Below are 19453 nucleotides of genomic sequence, written 5' to 3' on the forward strand. Positions count from 1 at the left end.
TTCTAGTGCAAAATGCCGAGGAAGGATGCTTCCTGAATATATTTATTATGCATGCAAAATGAATTTAGCAAATGAACAAAATGCAAATTGTATGAGGAGAACACAAACCTGCACTTTCCAAAAGACGCAGAAAGCTGACCTTTTAAAGTTAATATATTGCAATTAACAATTCTGGTACTGATTATAAATAAAAAGTCTTGCTTAAAAGTCTATACAGGACATGTGAGGTTTATGAAAAGTGTTTAAAAGGTCAAAGCAAAACAACATCTGAATAGAAGTTTTGAAACCACTTGGAGAAAACAGGCAGGTAGACTGCATGAGTTACCTACCATGGTAGCTGTCTGGAATCTTTCAACAGGGGACCAAATTTATGACAGATTTTCTGGGAAGTTCCTGTAAACTTTTGTCCAAATGGTTGTGGAATACTTATGCTCTTTATTAACCTAGTTTGCAGTTAGTACTTCTGTACTGATGAAGCTTTTCTGTAATAATGATGTTTTATGAGGCACTTGAGGGTGTTACCCTGAGTAAAAAATGGAAGTGGCCAGTAAAATATATATTGCTGTAGTAGTCAATGCAGAGAAGTAAAAGAGAAGATAGCAGAACAATGCAGAAACAAGAGTATGTTCCCTTAGCCTTCTCTACAAATCTGAATAAACCAAGCAGATAGGAGGTGAAGTATGTTTTAGATGCATGGTCTGAGCTCTGCTGTGGCTTTAACTGAAGTGCAGTTCCTGTAGTCCTGAATTATTGAAACCAATTAAAAAGCCTAAACTTTTTTTTTTTTTAGTTTTACTATGAATAGGGATATCTCAGTTCTTATATTTCTTTTATGAACAGTAGTAGTTATTGTGATTATTTTTGTTGTTCTGTCGTTGTTTTGTTTGTTTGTTTTTATTAATGTTAAAAATGTTTTTAATGTACCAAAAAGCCACCTTTCTATTGCAGATTGAAAAAGGAGTTATTGTAAAGGTCCTGAAAAAAAAATCTGCTAGAAGATGGATATTTCTGCCTTTTTGGCAGATGATAACATGCTAAAGGCTGAGGCAAAACTTTGTGTAGTATACGCCACAAAAAGAAATTGAAATGGGTTTCTAGTTCCAATCTCAATCGGAAAGTCGTGTTTCTGAGTGTCATCTTTAGTATGTATTGAACACCTTGAGCTGGGATAAATGTGACTGGGTATTTAATGCGTGGAAATAAAGCTGACCTTTGGAGGTAAACTTTAAATAAGGCCTCTTCCAAATTTACTTTTAAGACTTCACTTAAATCTCTCCGTTCTTTGTGTTCTGTAGTGAGAGGATGGAAAAAGAAGTTAAAACATTTCAATACTTAAGTTTTAAAAAAAAAAAAAGTATTAAAAAGGAAAAGAAATATTTTTTTTTTAATTCTCCTAAAAATAGATCATAAAAGTGAGCTTGGCTTCAGGAAAATTTTTACTTTTCATCATGAGGAAGGCAAGGAGGGTGTATTTTTAGGACAATTTAGTACAATTGTTTAGAGGAGAGAAGCTCAAAACTCCCATGAGTTGAAATCATCAGAGTTAGCCACTACCACAGAAGCAAACTGAAGAATGCCTGATGAACCAGAGGCAACCTAAGAAGTTAAATTTCCTCATCTTTATGTAAAGTCTGTGAAAGAGCTCTGATTTTATGCACATTTATCATGTATGGTTTAGGTTAGTCCCTAAGTAGAGCACTATGATATGTTATTAATGTGATCTTTGAGCAGTCCTTGTCTAATTGCAGTAATGACTTCAAAAACCTCACAGAGTACAACAAACTAAACACATTTCAATCACCAATAGGAAATTTTAGCAGCAGTTACTCAAAAAATAAATAAGCAAGACAGTAAAGCCTCTTGTCCTGGCTCTGCTGTAGCTTTTATTGCTCCTCAGACTAGCAGATAATATTTTACCTGTGTATTTTTTGTCAATCCAGTTTTCATTTTAATCATATGAGTTATAAATAGAAAATAACATTGTTTTGTATTTAATATTGGGAGATATGGATGTTGGGAGGCTCTTCTTGATGTTTAGATGAGCTTTGTCAGGAAGTGATAAAGGAATGTAATATCGACAAAAAGGATTCTAAATCTAACTGAAGGGTTATATTTCATAAGGTGCTAGCAGTGATAGCAAAGAGAAATATTTTAACTTCATCACCACATTGAAATAGTTATTTCAGAGGAGCTGTTGAAGTAGAAAATGTCTACAGAGCAAGGTAAAGCATTGCATTTGCTCTGTGAAAAATAAGATAAAGGTTTTTCAGCATTCTCAAGTGTTTTTCTAACTTTGTAACACAATGCTCATGACTAATTAAGCAGCGTACAGATAACACTGAAATAAAATACCTACCTGTACTAAGCAATCTTAGTTCTACATCGATGTCAGATGCCATCTTTTATAGGCTTTTAGGGAAGAACTTCACATTAAACTGCAAATTGATTGTAAAATTTTGAATTCAGTGTGTTATACGAAGAAGAAACAAGACAGAATAGTCATACCAGACTGTGCACTTCATAAGATCTTTTATCTTGATAAATACTCTGAACAAACAAACCTTATTTGGAAGGACAGTTTCCCTCATAAATATAAAGGTCACATCTATACTAGAAGGCATGTGAAGAAGTAAAGGCTTAGTTCACAACTTCACACTGTAACTTCAGCAGCAGCCTAAAATGCCAATAACCGGTTTCCTGCACCTTCTTTCCCCATTTTATCATGTAGCCTTTTAAAACGTGTGCCATCCATAAGGAGTTGAAGATTGATGCTTTGGGTAGGGTGAAGTGAAAACTTGCCTGAGTTACACTTCTGCTTTTGCCTTTGCTGTAACGTGTAATTCCTTTTGGAATTACTTTGCTGCATCTTTAAGATTTCTAGGCTTGTTATTCTTACAGTCTTGTTCATGAATGCATTCTGGAACATCACTCTTTTATTGCAAAGGGACTTCCACTAACTCAGCCTAAATGTTTTCCTGTTTGTTGCTGTTCCAAAACAGCCTTCTCTCTCTTGGGAAGCTTTCTGTTGCGATGACTTTTCTTCTTTTGGGCCTTTACAGATTCTAAGCACAGAAGGAGGTCATCATGCTTCTTTTCAGTGGCTGTTTTATGTAGTCTAAAGAAATCACGCTGCCTTAGGCATTTCTTGTTAGAATCCACTCCCCTGGTTATTGTAAAGGCTTTTCCAGTTGTGATTTATCTTCTGTGAATGCCGTAATCAAGCTCCTATTCCACTGCTACTGGAGACAGGGTTATGCTGACTTTTTAATGTACTGATAGGGTCAGTAACCCATCATTGTTTCTTTGGTTACTTCTTTATAGTGAATATCTTGGTCATTCCCTAATGAAGAGCTCCTGTCTTGCATGAGAAGTTATACACGCTTACTTTATTTTTGTTCTTTTCATTTATTTTAATATTCCAAATCTTATGCATGTTCTGATCTTACCTTCCAAAATGTTAACATTTTCTATTTGTGTGTCATCTGTGCCATGGTGAATTCATTAATTAGATTTTTCTGGAAAATTCACCTGGTAGTTTCTACAATCTTTTGTTGTTACTTAGCAGATATTTGACTAATGACCATCTTTTGCACTTTCCACTAATGAATTAGGCAGCCATTTTATCAAATGTTGAAGACCAGATAAATGAGAGAGAGAGCTTCTCTAGCCAAATGAACAGAAACCATGAATTTAGTCTATTGTCTTTGACAGAACTATACTCTCATAATCTCGAGTTCTGTTGTGTTCAAAACTTGCTTGAAAGGCAGTTCATGCTACCAGGTGAACGCCCTCATACTTTTTATTTTTCCGCAGCTCATGTTTTGCTTTTTCATATAAATAAGTTCTGCATTTGCTGTTCTCAAATTATAGTGGGAAGTATTTGGCCATTCCAAATGGCAAGTTAATTTCATTGTTAAAAATAGCTGCAATCTATTGACTAACACTGGTCTAAATTGTGGGACCTGCAAGATGAGTTTTATTATAATCTGCTAAATGTGCAGCCGCTTTCAGAACAGACTGTATGTGCTAAACCAACTCTGCAATAGTATGTTAGTGTGGAATCCAAATTAAAACAGATGACACTTGTAGTGAGCACAACAATGCAGAGAATCATAGAATGTTAAGGGTTGAAAGGAACTTCCAGTGATCATCGAATCCAACACAGACACACCCTGTGGTTTTTGAACGTCTCCAGAATAGGAGACTCTACAACCTGCGTGGGCAGCCTGTTCCAGTGCTCAGTTACCCTCACAGTAAAGGCATGTCTCCTCGTGTTGAGGTGGAACCTTCTGTGTTCCAACTTATACCCATTTGTTCTGTCACTGGGCACCACCAAAAAGAGCCTGGCACCTTCATCTTGACACCCGATGCTCTGATATTTATTGACGTTGGTAAGATCCCCTCTCAGCCTTCTCTTCCAAGACTAAACAGCGCCAGAGATGGTGAACTCCTGTGACCATCCTCATAGCCCTCATTAATTAATGATTAAGAATATTTTTCCCCTTTTCAATTCTGTTTAAACCTAGAGTGAATTTGTCTCTTTGTTAGGGTTAATCAAGCATTACAGGGTCAGTCATCAGATGAAAATATCTTGCAAATTTTTTTTGCATGTACATCTGTTGTCTCTGTAATGCTTGGGATCGACTTTGAAAAGAAAGGATGAGGAAGAAACTTACTTGTTCCAGGTGAAACCCCCATCCTTGTGTACAGGGAAAGACATAAAGAGAATAAGGATTATGTAATTTATTTCTGCTGACAATTTCTGTTGGAAGTTAGTTTCTCAGTTAGAAACCTGTGGTAGTTTTAGTCTTAGTTACTGATTTGTGTCTCCAAATTGCTCTAGGTAGTATTATAAAAAGTCAAGGAGATAGGTTCTATGTGAAGGAAAAGGCTGCATCCTGGTTCAAGACCCATGGCAGGCTGAAATATTTGTTGAATTCTGTTTATTAATTTTAATGAAAGCTAGCTGAAAACGCAGTTCTTTTTCAGATGCCACTTAATCAGCTCATGACTTCAATTAGGATGTAGTGCTGAGATGACACTTAGCCTATGCTTTACTTTAAGGAGTTAAAAATCTCATCTCTGTGTTCTACAGCTTCCTTAGTTTATGTGTTTTTATATTGTATACTTTGATATTCTCAAAATAGGCTGTTTCTTAGCAGTTGCAGTAATTAGTAGGTAGAGTAGCATGCTCAGCAAAAACAAAGTGAAAGGCATCATAAACTTCTGTGAAGTATTGAAGGATTTTTGGCGTTTGGAGTAAACTCTACCAACTCTTAACTTTTAATGATGATGAAATAGTATTGTAGTTTTTCTACAAATAAAATATTCTAACATATTAGGTAATTCTGTGTATTACAGTCAAGTTCATTAAATGTTCCAGACCAATTTGGTATGTATTCGTTTGGACAAAGTGTATTCACTGACCTTTGATTTAGAAAATAAATTTAATACAGAGCCAACACTAAATCAATGAATAAGCACATGTAGGATAAGGAGCACAAAGGAAAATAATTACTGTGGATGCTTTAGACAACATCCTGGCTTTGTGTGTTTGAGTGTGAATCAAGAGAAGCTAATGTATTTCTTTATTTTGCAGGAGCTTAGTATTTTAAGGGTTTTAGATGGACTGTAATTAAAACTGGTGTTTCAGAGTCCTCTGCTGTTTGCATCTTTTGCTCTGCTCCCTTTCATCTTACACCAGAGAGAACTTTATGAATGTGTTCTATATTATACATAATGGCTTAAATGACATTGATACATAATTTAAATTTATCAAGTAGTTACACTGATCATCATCATGTAAAAATATGAACCAAGTACTGTTACAGAATTGGTGTGCTCTTATATTATGTCTGGATTTAGTTTAATAAATCTAAATGTAATAGAGAACCAGGGCAGAATACCTTTTGCATTAATAAGCTGCTTTTAAACTTGAACATTTGAGAGCTTGAATGTGCATTTAACCTCCTAAATTTTGTGTAAGTCAGAAGTATTTTACTGCAATGTAAATCTTTTGCATAAAGTAATTATCTTCCCACTCTGTGATGGGAAAACTTACATTAACTTGAAGTCAAAGAGGTGAATAAAAATGTCCATCCACCTACTGAATCTAGTCTGTATTTTAGTTCTGCATAACAGACATGCAAACAGAAAGAGACTGCTCATCAGTAGTGTAACATTGCAGTTCTTTGGCCTCTATTTCTCATGCTGTTGAATGCTGCTATCGAGTCTTATTAACAGACTGAAATGCAAAGGAAGTCTAAAACTAAAAGACATTTAAAATTAATCTTTCTACTGAGATTTCCATAATGCACTCTAAGGTCTAGCAATTTAAAGGCTACAGGTTAGCTTGGATATGAAAAAAAGCTGAAGAAAGATTTAGCAGAAGTAGAATTCAGCTCTTAAGAAATGTTACTCCATCTACTTTGACTGCATGATTTTCCCTTTTTTTTGGTCTTGATTCCCCTTACCTAAAGGGTTTCCCATGGATTATCTTAGGTGTGTAGCATATGGTGTATATATCCTCATACATTGTACAAATTATTTTTTTTTCCCAAATATTTAATGCATCATATGTTGTTACATTTAAAACAGATGATCCATTTCTACTTCGGGAAATTCTGCTTGAGAAAAATCTTAGAAGAACAGTGAAACAGCAGTCATTCACCAGCAGCTGTTTGTCTGCATGCTGAAGATGTCATCAGTAATGCACAAAACAACATCTCTTAAGTTTGAAAGAAAAGCAGAATAAACTATCGTAGGCAAATTAGCCAGTGATACATGCAGCAGCAACTATTACATTAAAATTTATTCAGCTCTCATTTGGAAGTGTTGTGTTAACTTGTGTGACATCCAACTTGACCCAAGAGGGAAGAGGGAAAAGGGAGTGACTCAGATTTGATGATTTACTTGGGTCAAATTAAGAAGACTTGCACCAAAGGTCTATGTAAAAAGAGATTTAATTATTAACTGCCTTGAGTCAAGTTACAGATTCACAGAGTCATACAATTGGTTTTGGTTGGAAAAGACCTCTAAGATCATCAACCTAATGCCCATATATATATATGATGTGTCTAAGAGAAAATATGAGAGAGAGAGAGAATAGGTGAAGGTCCTGATCAGCACCCAGGGTTCCAGTAATGTCTTTCCTCGTCTGTTCCTTAGATCTTTGTTGGTTGACACACTTGTGCCAGTGGGTCCAAGTCCTTTGTATTCCTTGCCTAAAGGGATGTTTCTTCAGGGCTTCCTGAGGTCCCCCCTAATTTGGATGGGAAGCACTGGAATCAGTGCCTACCTATGTGTCCATGTGCTAAGGGGGAAGGGCAACATTAACCCTTTAGACCAATTGAGTCAGGGACGCAGAGACCCTGTGTATTATTACCCTTTGCACAGTACGCAGCAAACGTCTATACTCAATGGAACTCAGGCAGACTTGGCAAGGGGACAAGACCACCCATTCTCTGATGCACTCCAAGCCTTCCTGAGCTGGCATATTTTGTTCCTTGTCTTAACTCCAGAGCACGTTTGTTTTAACTGCAAAGCTCCTGCCTCACACAATGTTTGAGATATTAACTCATTTGGATCAGAGTCTGACAACTTACTTTCTAAAGACTGATTTCAATTGCACTGAGATTAACGCTGCTTCTCTCCTATTCTCAGAGGGTGATGAGACAGGAGTGATGGATAGTCTGCTTGAGGCCCTGCAGTCGGGAGCAGCGTTTAGAGATCGCAGGAAACGAGCTCCAAGAGGACAAGGTAAGATACTTTCTGAAAAATGAATTGAGTGGGCAAAAACTGTTTACAAAGATTCACCAACAGTTTTTCATTGAAAGCTGTTGAACTTGTTAGTCATTGCTCTTAATCACTTGATGGCTCTGTCTTCAGATAGCTACGTGCTCGAAGATATGTAAAGGGTTCCTGTTGTCTTTGAAATTTTATTTCAAACGTTGGAGCACAAAGTTTGTCTTAAGCTGTAAAGCCATAAATATAATTAATTTGTTCCAAGTGTTGCTGTGGAAAATACTGTGTTACACCTGTAAGAGTTTGGGCATATAGCTGATAATCTTTTACAAGCACTGATTTTACTTATGTGCTGGTATGGTCAGATGTTACAGTGTGTGTAGTCAGAAGAATTAAATTAAGTAGTTTCACCACCTTGAGGAAGACAATAGTATTGAAGTGAATTTAGTCTGGTTTAGTCATTTAGTCTGAGCTATTACTGCTTCCTGCAAAGCTGGTTTTGAGAACATGTGAGAAAAGGCTAAGCAACCACACTGTTCCCCCTATTTACTTCTCTGCTTATGATATGCCAGTTGCATACAGTTTGTGAACTGCATTTGATCTGCATTTACTTTTCATCAGGGCTCATGGTGGTATACTGTAATTTGCAATTTTCTGTTTAAAATACAGTGGAAAACACAGGCTTAAAAACTTACAGTTGAAAACATAGAACATAGAAGTTTTCACCTCAATGTGAGGAGAAACTTCTTTACAGTGAGAGTGACAGAGCACTGGAGCAGGCTGCCCAGGGGAGTCGTGGAGTCTCCTTCTCTGGAGGCTTTCAAAACCCACCTGGATGCATTCCTGTGCAGACTACCCTAAGTGATGCTGCTCTGGCAGGGGGTTGGACCTGATGATCTCTTGAGGTCCCTTCCAACCTCTGATATACTGTGATACTGTGATAATGATAATTATTTGGCATAAAATGAAAAGCTTCTGTTGAATACATGCTGCTAAAAGCAAAATGGAATCACCTTATTTTATAAATAGACCATTTTTTAAATTCTTTTTTTAGAGGAATAGAGAAGTAAAGGCAAATTCTGCTACCTTCTCTCATCTAGCTAGCAAAGATTGTATATGATTATTTTTAATTTGCCATATGCCTGGTCTAACAGAAAAAAAACAAATGTTACACAATTTGTTCATACTGAGAAATTAATTCTGCTACAGTTTCAATATCATTCTTAATGCAGAGCTTGTTTCTGCTCTCAGATCAGAACTGAAAGGACTCCTCGATCAAAATATGGGGTTTTTCCATGTCTTGAGAAATACCAATGTGAGAGATGGTCTCTCTGTGTTGTGGCTTAAGGAGAGATTTATCACCCAGTGGTGACAAAGGCTTCTTAAGGATCGGAGGAAATTGTGCAAAATCTGCTGCAGCTGAGAAAGCTAAGATGACTGAAGGCAGGTCCAAAAGCAGTGACTCCTCTGTAACAACAGCGAGTGCAGATAATTAAAAATCCCTTTTATTTCTCTCCTACTTCATACAGTCTCTGTGTCTTCTCTGTGTTTGAAGTTTCATTGTGTCAGTTGGTATTCTAGTGGGGTCTGCTTTTAATTTTAAGGAGTTGGGAAACTTACTGTGAGATGAGATCTGAGTAAGGTTTCCAGTTCTGTCTACAAACCAGAAGACACTTAAAAATGACTGGCATCTCTAAGCAGTGAACTATAGTATTAAAAAAAGCAGGGTCCACATTTTACAAACTTCCATATCTCCCCCAAAAATGGAAGAGACAATGACAGTTTTATCATTGGTATCATCAATACACAGGGACTGTTCTGGAGAGTTTCATCCGGTGAGATTTGAGTAAAGAGGTAACTCTGCATCTCCTACAGTTCAGTGGAAGGGAAAAAAAATTAAAGATATGAAATGAAGAGACTGGAAGATTTAAGGGTCTGCTGGATCATGTGGTTGTGATTGACAGGCATGCATCTAACAGACAGTCCTGTCTGTGCACAGTGTAGTGTTTTCTGTACATTATTGATAGCTTGCTGAGCTCTTGCTGTGATCAGCCTGTATTCTTCGTACACACACTCACACACAAAATAAAAACCCCAGGTGCTGCTATTTCAAAAGGCAGACTTGTACAGAAAAGTTTTGAGTTTGGCCCTGTCTTGGTACCCATCATAGCCTAAGAAGAAAACTTGTGTCCTGCCTGCTTGGACACAGATTTCGTTTTTGTGCATCAGTTGAGACTGAAGTTTAAATCTAATGAAGAGAACAAAATACTTTTGCTTGCTTACATTTTATGCTTTTTATAATTACTTGGTAATAGTGAGCCCCTACAGAAAGTCAAACCCCAAAACTGTCAAAGGTTAGGGCCTGGGCCAGCCACTAAGTGGCAAATGCTCTCTATGAACCCTTCTCCATTCCCAAAGGTGAAGAGAAAGGGAATAAGGGACAGAGAGAGAGGGACTTATGAATTGGAAACGAAAACTAAAATAGCTTTAGGGAGAAATAGTAACAATAAAAGATATACAAATATACACAAGCCCAATATCAAACCCAACCCCCCTGACAGCAATTAGTCACCTTCACCACCGATACTGTGACAGGCTCTGGGGTAATCCCAGGCTAAACAGGAGCTGCTTTTAGGAGCTGGATTTAGGAATGCATGGATCAGAGTCAAAGGCAGGACAGAAAGAGCTCTCCTTGCACACCAGCCATTGAAGAAAAGAACTTGATCCTCGTGATCCCTCAGCTTTACACTGAATATAAGGTGCATGGAATGGAATCCTTTCTTGGTCAGTTTATGGTCATCTGTCCTGTCTGCTCCACCACATGGCCAGGTGCAGCCTTTCACTCTGCATGCCCAATGTGGTGCACAACAGTTAGGGGTGACCTTGGTCTGAACACCAATCTTTGATACTAACTGGCAACATCAAGTGTTATCACTGCTAGAAGCAGATGCTGACTGCAAAAATATGCCATTAATTTCAGAAAGTGCAGTTTCTGAGAAGGGACTGAGCTGAAAAGTAAAATCACTGCACAGAATTAGTTCTGTTCTAACACAAACCAGGATGAAAAATAAAAGCACGGGAGTGAGAAAATGCTCCCCAAACCCACTCAGCAATACAGGAAGTTCACTTCTGTATATTTTCTTGTATGTTTTCTAGATCTGTCTTGTGGTAAACATGCTTATTCTGTTTGCAACTGCTCATGGTGAAAATTAAAGCCATAGAAGTTTGAAGCCCTCTGAGCGGTTACAATCAGTAGATTATGAAACTTAGGTTTTTGTTGTATTTTTCTTCCAGTGGTTTCACACAGTAAATTTCAAGGAGCAAATTGTAGCATCACTTCTAGTGGTGCTGTTGATCAGTTTGCCTCAAAATACAAACCCCCATAATTTTCCAAAATAAAAACCTCTTTGATGTCACGTGTGCACTGCTAGCTTTAGGTGAGTAGGTTGGACCTAGGAGGGATAATTTCATTTGGATAACAGACCTCCAGTTACTGTCAGCCTACAACTACCCCAGGAGAGTCATTCCACCAAAAATTAGCCTTTTTTTTTTTTTGTTAACAGAGGTCAGTGATGTACCTTGTATTATGTGTTTGTGCTCACATGGTCATGTCTCTAAAATACTTGAAGAGTAGAAGACAAACTGACAGGGCAAGAGATGGAGATAGGAAGGGAATGTTGCTCTTCATCTCGAATGGCAACCCTATGCAGAGGAGAACTACTCAGTATAGCAGTTTTCCTGCTGGGCAAGAAAAGTTAGTGCAATGTACAAGAGGTGTGAAAAAGTAAAACTCATTTGAAATATGTTGAACTGCACTGGTTTTGGTTTTTGCTAAGCCAGTAACTGGAAAGCTACACTTTAATGGGTTGCATTATAACTGTACATTTCCCAGTAAAAATCTTTTTATTATCAAGTTATGGAAGTAATAATAAAAAAATTTCTGTCCTCCTCCCCTGGAATTTCATTTCACTGTACTCTTATGTATCCTTTGTTATGTAGACTTCTCAATGTAAAAAAGATTTCTATGTGGTTTCTCTCTTCCAAGCTTATTATTCTATCTTTATTGTTTCTAGCTACTACATTTTAAGTATAGAGGTTGTCCTTCCAGTAGATTGCTTTGCTTATCGAGGATAGGAAATAATAACTAGAAATCAATTTCCAGAAGCATTACTTCCTCTTGCAAAAACAGACTTGCTTTTTGCAAGTTTGAGGGTATGAAGAAGAATGGTTTCAGGTGGCTTTCATCACAGGGTACCAGTTTAAAATGTGTGTCCAGTGCTTCTGTTGCACCAATTATCCCTGACCTTTACTTCTGGCCTTGGGGTGTGATATTATTAAGGAAGACCAATTCTGGAATATTTTCCTTCTAATATTACTTCGAGCAAATTTCTGCACAGAGCTAACTATTCTGTTAGGGTGTGCTTTCTGTTACACTGCTGCATTTTGCCATGGAATTTATTTTTTTCAGCAATGCTGATAGCTGGTGCCCTCTCTTATATATCCAAACTATTGCAGCAGTGGTGATAATAATGGGCTGTTATTTCTGGAGTCTTTCATTACTGGGAAAGCATAGCTATAAGGGTCTCTCTGCTTTAGATTTCAGTGTAAAGTATATTTATCAAGCATTTGATGTGGTCTGTTAGTGCACATTTCAGGTTAATTTTTTTAATCCATGCATTAAAATCAGATCCAGAACAGAGATGCATAGTAGCCACAATTTAGGAACTTCTGAATTTGGTGTTTTGGAGAGCTGCTACACTGTCATTACTATTTGCATGTTAGCAGTACACCTGGAGAGGGAAAGAAAAAGAATAGAACCTTCCTTGTTCAGATTCAGCATCTAATTTGAATCTCTTATGCAAGCCATCTGAAGTGCTGCCACCGCTTGTTTAACTTTTGCAAGATAAAAAGGAGCTGAGGCAATGGAATATTACTACATTTTAATGACTTCCGATAATTTCCAGGTGGCTTTCAGTCACTTGATTCAGTTTAAAATATGCTTTAAAAAAATGTGGATGCATATTTTACATCAAAGTTGAGCAGAATTCTAATAAAAAGGTCATAACTTTAAGAATTTTGTGTTTTCTCTTGAAGGTGTAGCTATGCTTAAAATTAAAGGCTGATATCTGTGTTCTACTTTTGCATTGATTATACTAAATGCATTCTTGAGAGTTAGGTTGCTGGGTGCACAATCCTTATTCGCATTCAAAATAGAATTCCTGACTCTTGAATCATTTTCTGTGTGGCAGTTTTGTAAATAAACTGATTTTTTAGATGCTTATACACCACTGCAAATTGATGAGAAGATTTATCAGTGTTAAAATCAAAACCTGTGGTAGGTACACTTTTAACAGATTGTGATTTGTGCTCATCTAAGATGATGTTTGAGTAGCCTTGTTTGCTATCTATCATTGAACAGTGTGTCATCATCTTTATCATTAAGTATCTGTTACAAAGCTAAATGTATCCATAATGGAGAATAAAAATGCTAGTCTTAAGTCTGAAACAGCAGTATGTATCTTAAACGTATTTGGTCATCTTTTTAAACATCCAGTGATAAATATCTGATATTTCTCTTGTTATGATCAGCTAGCAGGTCTTAATTTAAAAAAAAATAATAATAATTTTGATATGGTGAACAAAATCATGTGTGCTATCTCAGTTCCCTGTTGGAGTTTTTTTTGCTTACAGTCAGGAACTGTGGACTACTGATATTTATCCCTGTGGTCCAAGTGCTTCAGAATTGTCACACCTATAATAGCAAGAGCAAAACAAGGATGACCAACAATTAATTTACTAGTTCTTCCATTAAGCCATTATTGTGAGATTCAAGTTTGGTTTGCTTTTTTTCTTCTAAATAGATGCACAGATTGTATAAGGAAAATCTATTTTTAGTACTATTCAAATTGCATCTTATGAAATTGTCTTCATCCGGATAGCTCCATAAAAGTCCTAAAGCTAATTTGAAATTGTGGTATAATTTGTTTTTACTGTGTATGCATTTTGATTTATGCTTTTTGTAATTAAAGGAGTAATATTAGATAATATTCTGGTGGCTTAACATAAAAGCAGCAGCTGTAGTGTTTTGGGGTTTTACTTGGCATGTCCTAGGAATTCTACTCATAAGCAGGGTGAAGGAAGTGGTGAAAAAGGGAGAGAAAAAGGAACTAAAAGCAAGAGAAAAAGAAACTAAAGTAAACTTCAACCAGCTTAAACTGGGTTCTCCAGGTTTTTAGATGGACAAGCACCCTTCAGCAGGCAGGGAATGAGGACACTATGAAAACACCTCATGACCTTACACCTCATGGACATGAAGACAAAAATTCAAGAGTTGTGTATTTTTGAATAATTGGTTTCACTGTTAAACACCCTTCTGAAGCAAGTGCTGAAGATTGATTAATTGTCTTTCACATTGATTCTCTGAGCTTGGTATGGGTGAGATTGTTCGCATGATGATACAGTGTGTGAAATACTTAAGAATGTCTGTTAAACTAATAGAGAAATGGTATTGTGAGCTCTAGACTTCCCATTTATTACTGCTGTCTTGTGTATTTCTAAGCTACTACTTGCCATTTTGTTTTTTTCATTTTTGTTTGTTTTTTTTTTCCTTTCCTGAATGAAGTGTTTGACCTGAATAAATGAAAATATGCCATGAAATGGCAATGGCATACACACATTCTGAAACATGTCCTTCAAAGAGATGGTGCTTTGTAGTTGTTGCTGATTGCATCAGAGTTTGTCACTCATCTAACGCTTTAATAACATGCGTAGGCTAAGGAGAGTTATGTGCCCCTTGCTCTTGTTGCTCTAAGTGCTTCAAAATGCTAAGTTCTTCTGGGAAAGTGTTATGTAAAATTTTACACTGAAAGTATCACAAGATTTTTTTTTTCTCCCAGTTTTAGCATTAAAAAAAACACACAGGTGTTACCTTACTCATCAAATTCTCCTAAGATTCCGAAATATCGAGTTCAAATTTTTTTTATGACTTAAGGCATAGAGGACTGCCCATTTCCTTTTGAAGTAAAAAAAAAAAACTGTCCATGGAAGTACTCTCAGGATTCTTCTGCAGCCTCATGACGTTTATGAGTTGCATCCTATAACAACTGAGCTTATGCCAGCAAGTTGCAGGACTGTGCCAATTGCTTCAGACATGGGAAGTGTTATATTTAAAGTTGATGCTGTTGGTTTCATTTCTGCAGGTACTCAGAATAGCTAAGAGTTTATAAAGAGAGCATATTAATGGAGTTTCTGAGAGTTGACTTGGGACATGTTCTTCTGAAGACCTTTAGAATTCCAAAAGCTTTTTTGAATGTCCTGTGTTGTGAAGTCGATTTTTAGAACTAAACCAGTGTTATTCTGAGAAGCAGGGAATTGTTCATAGTAACCAGCCTTGAAAAGAGTAATCCAGAAGGTGGCTGCCAAGGTTGAAGGGTAGAATTTTCTGAGCTGGAAGTCACCTGTGGTACTGAAATATTTATCTTTCCCCCCCACCCTAATTCACATTGAATCTGAAAACTGCTGTATTTTAATGAGGTATGTCTTGTTAGATTTAAGGCCTACGTTTCTAGAGAGGGATAGCTGAGTTTTGGCTACATCTGTATGCAGTAGCTGAAGTTAGAGAAACTACTTTTACATACCGAGAAAGGATATTCATGTATTCATTTACCAACTGCATGAGCAGTCATGAATGATATGCAAGGCTAGCTTAATTTGCATTTGGACATTTAAATTTTCTTTGTCAGCACTGACGCTGTTATCATGCAATTATTGTGAGACATTTCTGTTTGAAAAATTACCTTTTACAGTTCTGTTTACTGAGGTAATGCACTTTGGCTTTAATATTTTAATATCTATACATAATGAATGTAAAGGAAAGAGATGGAAATCACTGTTACAATGTATGACTTGGTAGGAGATTAATTTAACTGACATCAGGTCAAAATGGTTGCTGTGTAGATAAGGATGCTTTCTGTTCCATCCTGTTCTAGGCAGGTACTGTAAAATTGACAGTCCTCTAACCTTAGCACAGAGAGACTGTCACAGGTATTTCTACTAGTGGTTGTCATCTGGACTGTAAAAACTTAATTAGTTTACTTCCTGCAAACAATATTCACCCTACAGGTTATGACAGAACAGAAACAAATCATGGAAATTCTAATTTTCATGTTGCATTACCAGGAGAAAATGAGATTCTCTGTTCAGTGTGCCCAAAATAATATTGTTCAGTTACCAGGTATTGGTATCATCTTTGCAGTAGGTACATAGTAGGAGTTAGGGAGTTGTGTCACTGTGTGAGAAGCCATAGTCCCAGTTGCTGTATATGGCTGTGACTCTTACTTCATTGATGTTTTTAGTTTAATAATCTTGACAGGTTAAAGTAAACCAAGGTGTCTGATGACAGAGACAGGTAGAGGCCAGCAGTCTCCAAAAAGCAGTAGAAAACGTTTGCCAAGAGACAGTGCTCAGAGGACACTGCATCCTTTTCCCCTCTGGAGCAGACCATGTTTCCATCTTATAGTGTTAGTATCTTGCTTATCTCTTTCAGAGAAAGAGAAAATCTTGTCTTATTTTTGCTTAGCTTGTTCCCTGCAAACCTCGTTGAGATTTATTGCATGGTGTGTTTGGTGATGTCTTTGTAATGACCATTGGTGAACTGCCTTTTTTAGGTAAGTCAACTGAGACTAATTTGAAGATATTACTACTTTTCTTCTCAAAAGTTTCAGCAATAGGGAAGAAACTCAGATTTTATTTATTTTTTTTCCAGTTTTCTGTTCTACATAGCTTGCAGTGGGTTGCTATTTGAAGAGCTGACCAGTTTGGGTGTATTGATCAATCCTTTATAAACTCTTATGTGTCAATATTTCATTCCATTCAGTGTAATTCTCCATTCCTTGTGTAATTCTCATTTAGCATAATTTTTACAGAAGACAGTTTCTAGACAGTTTGTCTAGGCAAAAAATAATTGCTGATGAAAATACTAAGTTAAATGATACTGGTCAAGTTTCAACGTTCCTCGTAAGATTTTCAGCAAAAGAGCAATTTTTAATGCATTTTTAGTGTACTGGGATGAATGATTAAGCTACTGCACTGGAAAGTACTATTGCAAGTACAAGATCAAAGAATGGAAGTCAGTCATAGACAACAGAAAATATGAACCAAGACTTTGTCTGTGAAAAAGGAGAGTAGTTTAGCTGAGGAAGCAAACTAGTCTTAATTAGAGTTATAGATAAGGCTTTATATGAACTGTGGGTTTTTTCTGTGCTTAAACATTTGCTATTATTATGATCTTAATTAGAAGCATGCTACCAAAAAACATACTTTGATCTTTATATAGCTTCTTAAAAGTAGAAAATTTTACCCATTTGAGCTATAGATTTTGTAGTATCAGCGTGGCCTGAATTTGATTATTTTTAAGCTTGGGGGAGCTTTGGAAGAGATAAATCTAAGAATCCATTTTGTGTACTGGCACGACGCTGGCTAGTTTTACAGCTGATATTTTTGCATGTTTCTACAAAGCATCTTTGCTATTCATTTTTAATATATTGGGCTTAGAAGTCTACAGGTCTGACTGTGTGTGTCATGGTTTAACTGAGCACCAGGCAGTGGTTGGATAATTAATAGAATAATGGTAATAGTAGTAGTAATACTGCTACTGCTACTACTAAACTAGTATAGCCAAAAAAGAAAGAGAAACGAAACCCAGGAAACACAAATTATGCACAAAGCACTTGGCTCAGCACCAGCTTACTGATGCCCAAACAGCAGTCTGCCCATCCTAGCCAACTCCCCCCAAGTTTACATACTGGGCATGACAGCCTGTGCTATGGAATATCCCTTTGGCTGGTTTGAGTCAGCTGTCTTGGCCATGCTTCCTTCCAGCTTCTTGTGCACCTCCTCACTGGCAGACCAATAGATACTAAAAAAATCTTTAAATTAGGGTAAGCCCTACTTAGCAACAATTAAAATATCAGTGTCACCAACATGATTCTCACTAAATCCAAACCCCAGCACTGTGCCAGCTACCAGAAGGCAAATGAACTCTGTCCCAGCTGAAAGCAGGACAGCAGGGGAATGCACTTTGTCAGATTGCATTTTCTACTGTTGTGCTGCAGGCAGGTTTAAATTTCAGGGAGCATATTGAGACCTGGTCAATCAACATTTTTTAACACAACTTCATGTCAGTAGATACATTTCTGAAACTATAGCACAGGTGGTTCCTCTAATTATTGCGCATTATTGTCTCAACATAATGTAGGCTGAGCTGTGACATTTGTAATATATGGAGTTCCAAAATTGCTTTCACATCCTAAAAGCTATCAGTGCTAGTTAATTGTAATACATTTGTATTGCTAGATTGTTTCAGTTTGAATACTATTGCGTTTTAAAGGGTGCTACAATTAGGGTGAAGTTATTTTCTAAGGATGAATAAAACCACATGTGAGATATTGATGATGCAAGTTAGTAAAATGCAGTAGTAATACGCTTTGAGTAACTCTTAATTGTCAGTCCTATAATTACCTGTATTCTGTAAAAATAAGCTGTTACCTTTGAAAGTGTTAGTTTTGTTATACCCTTTCAAAACATACTGTGAAAGGTGATAGGCTTTGTTGTATTTGTTTCAGTAGATCTCTGCATATTACGCTCCAGATTTATTTTTGGGAGGAAGAAGCAATACAAGCTATAAGATTTTTGTGAGAATATTGTAGCTAGGATATCATTTGGTGTGTGCCTTAGCTCATCCTTTCTCATGGATGTATATAACATCATAATATTGTGATTTAGAAAAGATATTTCACACTATCTTCCAAATGGATGTCTAAAAATAAACAAGATACTGGACTTCTTCATTAGATCTATGTTGATATTTGCTTCCTATTTTCTCTGTGATTTCTGTTGGTTCTTTTTTGTTTTATTTTTTTTCCTTCCATTTTCTGTTAATGCATTAGGTATTCTTCTGTCGTTGAAGGAGATTTTATTTAAATGTCAGGTCCATAAAATTGCACAACAGTGTCCATGTGCTTTTGTAATTCCTTGAGGATGTTACTGGAGTGAAATGTTAGCCTTTCTGCATCTCTTCCTACAAAATTAAGTTACAAAGAAAAACAGACATATCACAATGAAATAGGGAAAGTCTTTGGTTGTTGTGATGATTTTATTTTTTTTTCTTTTTAAAATGAACACATTTATAAAATAACCTCATAGAGGGGAAAATCCATCTCACTGACACCATTCCCGCAGCAGGTTATCTTCCTCAAGTGTTTATAGTGAGAACTTTTTGGAGACCTTAGAGCTACAGTGGTATCCATGCTGGCTTACAAGACAATGCCCAAGGTAAAACTTCAGTTCACCACTTACCAGGGCATGTGTGAAGGCTCTTGGGCTCCGAGGTTCATTACCTCAGTCTATAGAAGCTGTCAGTCACAGCAAGCAGACAAGAGAAGGTATTTGTTGGTTGTGTTTTTTTTTTTTTTTTTTTATTCAATAAAAGAGAGAGTGAGAAATAATCTAACTTTGCAGGGGTACCACATTTTCTTTCTGTAATCAAGTTACATTGTCAAATTATGTAGCTTTAAGCTCTGCAGTAATTATGGATAAAATAATGGATGGAGGACACGAAAGGTCCTTATGACTTCATAGAACATAGCTTGAATTTGAATTAGGTTGATTTGAGAAAAAAATGTAATTTCACCATGACCAGGGGCTGATTAAA

The 19453-nt window shown here is 36.6% G+C and overlaps 1 protein-coding gene across 1 annotated transcript in view; it reads left to right on the forward strand.

The window, feature by feature from the left end:
• Positions 1 to 19453, forward strand: part of DIAPH2 (diaphanous related formin 2) — a 221794-nt gene that overhangs the window by 154011 nt on the left and 48330 nt on the right. Inside the window, exon 27 of the mRNA XM_054388824.1 lies at positions 7663 to 7758. Coding sequence (XP_054244799.1) covers positions 7663 to 7758 — 96 coding nt within the window. The remainder of the gene's footprint in view (positions 1 to 7662; positions 7759 to 19453) is intronic.

The sequence above is a fragment of the Indicator indicator genome, chromosome 17 (genome assembly GCF_027791375.1).
Source record: "Indicator indicator isolate 239-I01 chromosome 17, UM_Iind_1.1, whole genome shotgun sequence".
Taxonomy (NCBI): Eukaryota; Metazoa; Chordata; class Aves; order Piciformes; family Indicatoridae; genus Indicator; species Indicator indicator.